This window comes from Opisthorchis viverrini, assembly GCF_000715545.1.
Source record: "Opisthorchis viverrini unplaced genomic scaffold opera_v5_360, whole genome shotgun sequence".
In the NCBI taxonomy this organism is placed as follows: Eukaryota; Metazoa; Platyhelminthes; class Trematoda; order Opisthorchiida; family Opisthorchiidae; genus Opisthorchis; species Opisthorchis viverrini.
In genome coordinates this window covers 239,129-244,057 of record NW_008752015.1, presented here as the reverse complement: position 1 = coordinate 244,057, position 4,929 = coordinate 239,129, and the positions used below count along the sequence as shown (strand labels likewise).

General features: G+C 45.6%; 1 protein-coding gene across 1 annotated transcript in view; it reads left to right on the top strand.

Annotated features, from left to right (window-relative positions):
• The window catches only part of T265_10344 (hypothetical protein), a gene marked incomplete at both ends in the record, with an annotated part of 50,432 nt that overhangs the window by 33,457 nt on the left and 12,046 nt on the right, over positions 1 to 4,929 (top strand). Inside the window, 2 exons of the mRNA XM_009176689.1 lie at positions 3,003 to 3,388; positions 4,365 to 4,467. Of these exons, the coding sequence (XP_009174953.1) occupies positions 3,003 to 3,388; positions 4,365 to 4,467 (489 nt within the window). The remainder of the gene's footprint in view (positions 1 to 3,002; positions 3,389 to 4,364; positions 4,468 to 4,929) is intronic.

Below are 4,929 nucleotides of genomic sequence, written 5' to 3'. Positions count from 1 at the left end.
TTTATGGTTTCCTCTAATGCCTCAATTGACTGTAGCTCTGAACCTATACCAGATACTGTTTGACGAGAAATAACCACCCTCTTATCGTCAAACTTCATCGGTGCACTCGGCCAGCACTTACTGGGAAAAGTCTCTAAATCGCGAAACAGGGAAACGCAAATAAACCTACTGTAAGACTTTTGACTAAACATGGAGCTTGCAGTGTTGCTAAAAATCCTTCGACAATGCAAGACCGGGTTTGCCCTTCCTTAGGGCTCATAAGTTAGGCACAATCTCATACTTTTCGTCCGTTGAGGAATACCTTGAGGAATTAGCTGAGTTTCAGTTAAGTTTCTCATTAACACCAAATTACTTCGCAATTCAGTGTACTTCGTCAAATTTACGAACTTCCGGGGCATACCTTGTTGCCCAAGCCTGTTTGAAAGAACTAAGTGATCGACGGAATCAAATTCAAGGAAAACCAAGATTGTATGGAACATTTACGCATGCCGTTGTTTTAGGAGTGTGTACGTTCCGCCCATTCTCGGACGGGATTTTGCTTACTGTTCTCCGATACTGTCTGAGTGCATCTTCGTAAGACGATGTAAAATAAGCGACGCAGAGTCGAGTTACAAAGGATGCTAAACCTGCTACCTTTTGAAAATGGCTACGAACATGATTTGCACATCCTGGTAACCGCATAAGCCATATCGATGGTGACAGAAGTTGGTGCACTCATTATTAGGGTGCCAGCAATATCTGTCATCGTGTCCCGTTTGTGACGTTAGAAACATTCCATTGGGGCTAGAGGGCCTTGTGTCAAGGATAATTATAGGGGCAAACTGGATCTCTGGTTGTGTAACTTGGTCCATCGATCTGAGAACAGCGGTAGATACGCATGTTTGTCTTTGCAGGCTGGCTGGCTGCAGGATGCTCGTAACGACTTGGTGCGTAAGCTGATATCCGACGGTTTATCGGAATCACAAAGACGACGTGTGTTTACTAACAAAGGAATTGTTTCATTCTGATTCCATGGTGACTCCATTGTAGGAAGGCATGCCATGCCATGGGGTCGTGAAATGAAAGCAGCTACAAATAGACTGTGCTGTTGGATTTTCGCGCTTTCGTAGCTGGATCCTATGTGATTTCTTGCACTTGTGTAGAAACTACAGGACGTGACACGCAACCAACCCGTGTCGAAAATGCTGTTTAATCCCGGTTGGACTGCCTAGCTGATGTTTGGCGTATACCGGACTGGGATTGAGCTTTGCAATGGACGTTGGATCAATTTCACCAATGGCATGTTAGTCCGACGTGCCCCCCAGATCCGTTTACCTCGTTGCTGTTCAAAGCTGTAGACATCTTGAAGGTTCACCATGGGGTCATAAAGCTGTGTATGCTTGGTCCCCCACTTTCTCCCTCATCTGCCCACTACCAGAAAATCCTTTTGTTATCGTTATATTGCAGTTAAGCGCCAATATTTACTATTGGTATGTTTCCGTCAGTGATGCTAATGTTTGTGCCCCGTTCTGCAGTTGATGGATTCTATCAGAAACAGGTAATAGTTTTTTTAGTTTGCCTTGAATATGTTGGCTTGTAAGGTCAGGTTTACGATTTGTGAGGGCTTCGTCCTACTATCTCACGTCTCACTCAAAAAATTCCAGTTAGACTTTCTATACATTTCTGCCACCCACTCAGCTACGCCTTGATAAATTCTTATGGAAGACTAGATGTTTGCGAACTAACTTCCAAGCTTGCCGAATAGATCAAAGGACAACCTGCTGCCTATTTTTTTCCGTGTTATAGAACAGCCCTCAACTCATTTGTTGTTTCACAGACTGTTACTCTTCCACAATCGGTCCCTCTGGGGATTTTTGTGTGAGTCGATTAACTCAGTACCTGTACGCGATGGACTCTAGGTCTGCATGACATGAACATGAGATATGTACCGGTGTGAATGGTATGTACTGCTTGCTTTTTCGCGGTGAGGCAATTTTGCATATCCTACTATATGGATTCACGCATAATGATCTTTCAAACCCTTCACTGCATAAACTGTACTACCATAAACTCCACAAATTCTGTGGAGAGCGATTATCACAACCACCTGACATTCCCATGAAATAGGTAAAGCTGTATCAGCTGCAGTGAACAGGAAAATAAACGGGTGAGTCGGTTTCAGTTGGCTTCGGGTTCAATGTTGTTCACCTGTGACGCAGTTTCCTGCCAATCGGAGTGAGCGATGCCTATATCATCTCCGAAAAATCGATCAGACCCATGAGAATTGCGGATTTCGCATTCACGAAAAGCTGTCTGTTGTTCCTTTGCGCGAGTACATTTTACTTGCGAGTGATCACTCCTGGTAACGGGAAACATACTAGAAATTGATGGCAAAAGGTGCGGAACTCCGTGGCTCGGAGACCCATTGAGTGTTTGTGCTAAAACTAATCAGTCGAGATATAACACTAACTATTGAACTGGTTGTCCTAAATCCGGCTGATTGCGAAGAGGGGATTAATTCGGTTGAATAGATTAGCTTCATCGAAAGTGTGTTACACAATTCAGCATATCTGTTGAGGCTTTTCACCAGATAACTTTCTATGCACGCTCTGATACCTTCGTTCGAAGTTTCCAACACTGTTCACGTTAGAAGTTGAATCGTGTAAGACATTCAGCTGCCTTTTTCACAACTAACAAAGACGGTAGCAGACTGTGGTCTACATCTCTTCACGTTACTGATTGCACCGCTACCCTGCCGCGCATTGACATCCCGGTTGTGATACATTTGCAGTCGAATTTCCAGTTCAGCCAACATATTAAACACCTACTGTTCGTCGGTCGGGTCTTTGGGAGGCAGCCTTTGCGAATCCCTTTAACCGGCGGTATCTGTTCCCCTGTAGTTCACGTACGTGGGTACTAAGATACACTGGGTTGTTGAAAATAATAGGCGTAGAGTGGTATGCTAAAGTCGATTAAATATACGAATTATCGACTCATTTGTTTTTTTTCACTTCATATTGAAGAGTATATTCCTGAAAATGGTTATGTTGGAGGCACTTCTCCCGTCCAGCTGATTGTTGGAGGCGTTTTCGACTCCTACCCCTCAACACCCGGATCCACACAGTCGTCTGTTCTCAGCCAAGTAACTACACAGTCGTCCTCATTGACTGCTTCCGATGTACACGCAAGCTCTAACTTGTCGTCTAATCCTTCAGTTTCGGGGACCAACTGTGAGGTGTCTTTGGGTTCCGCATATGTGGATGTGGAGACCGGTGAAGTCGAGCCTCCAATGCTACCGAATAGTGCTTCTAATTCCAAAGAAAGCACCTCTCTGCCGGATGAAGCCGAATGGATTCGGGAAATCCGGCAACTGGCGTTACAGCTTATCGAAAAGTGGTCGAAGTTACCGGTGAGTCAACTGACAGTGCTTTTTACAGTTCATTACTCGATTGTTTCGCGGTATATATCATATTTTCATAGTTAAGGCTACATAACAATACGGTAATGAGCTTGACGACAGGTCTTCAATGAGAAGGAGGTTTCTAGGCCTCTTAGCCAACAGTTTTGTGTCCACAGCCGCTCAAGGGTCGTGAATCAAACACGTTCACTTGACACCTCAGCTTCCCCTGCATTCCGTAAATGAAGGATGAGTGTCACTGTATCCTAACTGCTATTTAGTCACACTGCTGATCAGCCGCTCGTGGTTGAACAGTCAAGTGCTGAAACTACCAACTAGGGGTTCGTGGATTCGAAACTCTGGAGTTTCGTGAGGTACGCACTGCTGATGGTTCCATTAGAATGAAACAGGTTCACAGTACTTATCGGCTTTTCAGCAGAGAATGGCTTCCCTTGTGGAATGAAAAGTCTCATGAGGACTTTTTGTTCCATACTGTGACTTTAGGGTGAAATGGCCCAAGTGGTTAGAGCGCGAATTAACTGACCGGAAGGCCCATGGTTCGAACCTGACCTCTGCCCCTCGACTTCCCCTGTCTAGGCTTGGGCAACCTGGTAGTATCCTAGCCCTCGTGCAACCTTCGGGTGACATGGCAGTTAGGCACCGAAAGGGTGCTACTGCTGACCGATAGTGTGACTCACGATATGGTCGTGAAGGACTAGGTCCTTCGAATTTGGGTCTTCAAGCCACTATCCTTCGGCCGCACACTCATGACCACTTTGCGCAGCTAATAGATTTTAGTAGGTGGGACTCAGCCTAACCATCTGTATGTTCCGACACTTTTGTAATGCGTTTGAATCTGTGTTACACACAGCCTGTGAACAAACCCTGCATTTCGGCCTCAGGAGTCGTAAATTGCTTAAGAGAGCGCTTGTGTATGTACCGCGTTTATTGCCCATTTGTACATTGTCTGCATCATCATCATTAACAGAAAGAAAACTACCGAATTCCCCGGACGGAGCGACAGGAGACTGAAAAAGAACTACATTTTCCAAACCATACGGGTTCCTGTCTGGTATCTTGGGGCCATAACGGTGAGTTTTTGATGGGCATGTAATCAGACATTCTTATGGTGTGGTGTTTAATCGTTGACCTTGATATATACCTTGGAAAATCGGGATTTACTCACCCGTTTTTCTGGATCTAGTATACTCATGTCTCTAGACTAGCTAATGACTGACTCCTTCAGAACTATCAGAAACGCACACACATTGACCATTCGACGAGCGTGAAAAGCCTCAGTGTCTGAACGTCAGGAGTCGTATTCCATGAGCTTTCAACCAATTCAAATTGATCAGACCGAACACGACATGGCCCAGGTGGTTAGAGCGCGAATTACTGACCGGAAAGGTCCGTGGTTCGAATCCGACCTCCGCCATTCGACTTCCCCTGTCTAGGCTTGGGCGACCTGGCAGTATCCCAGCCCTCGTGCTTCCTTCGGGTGGCATGGCAGCTAGGCACCGGAAGAGTGCTACAGCTGAACGCCTCCTCCCCCC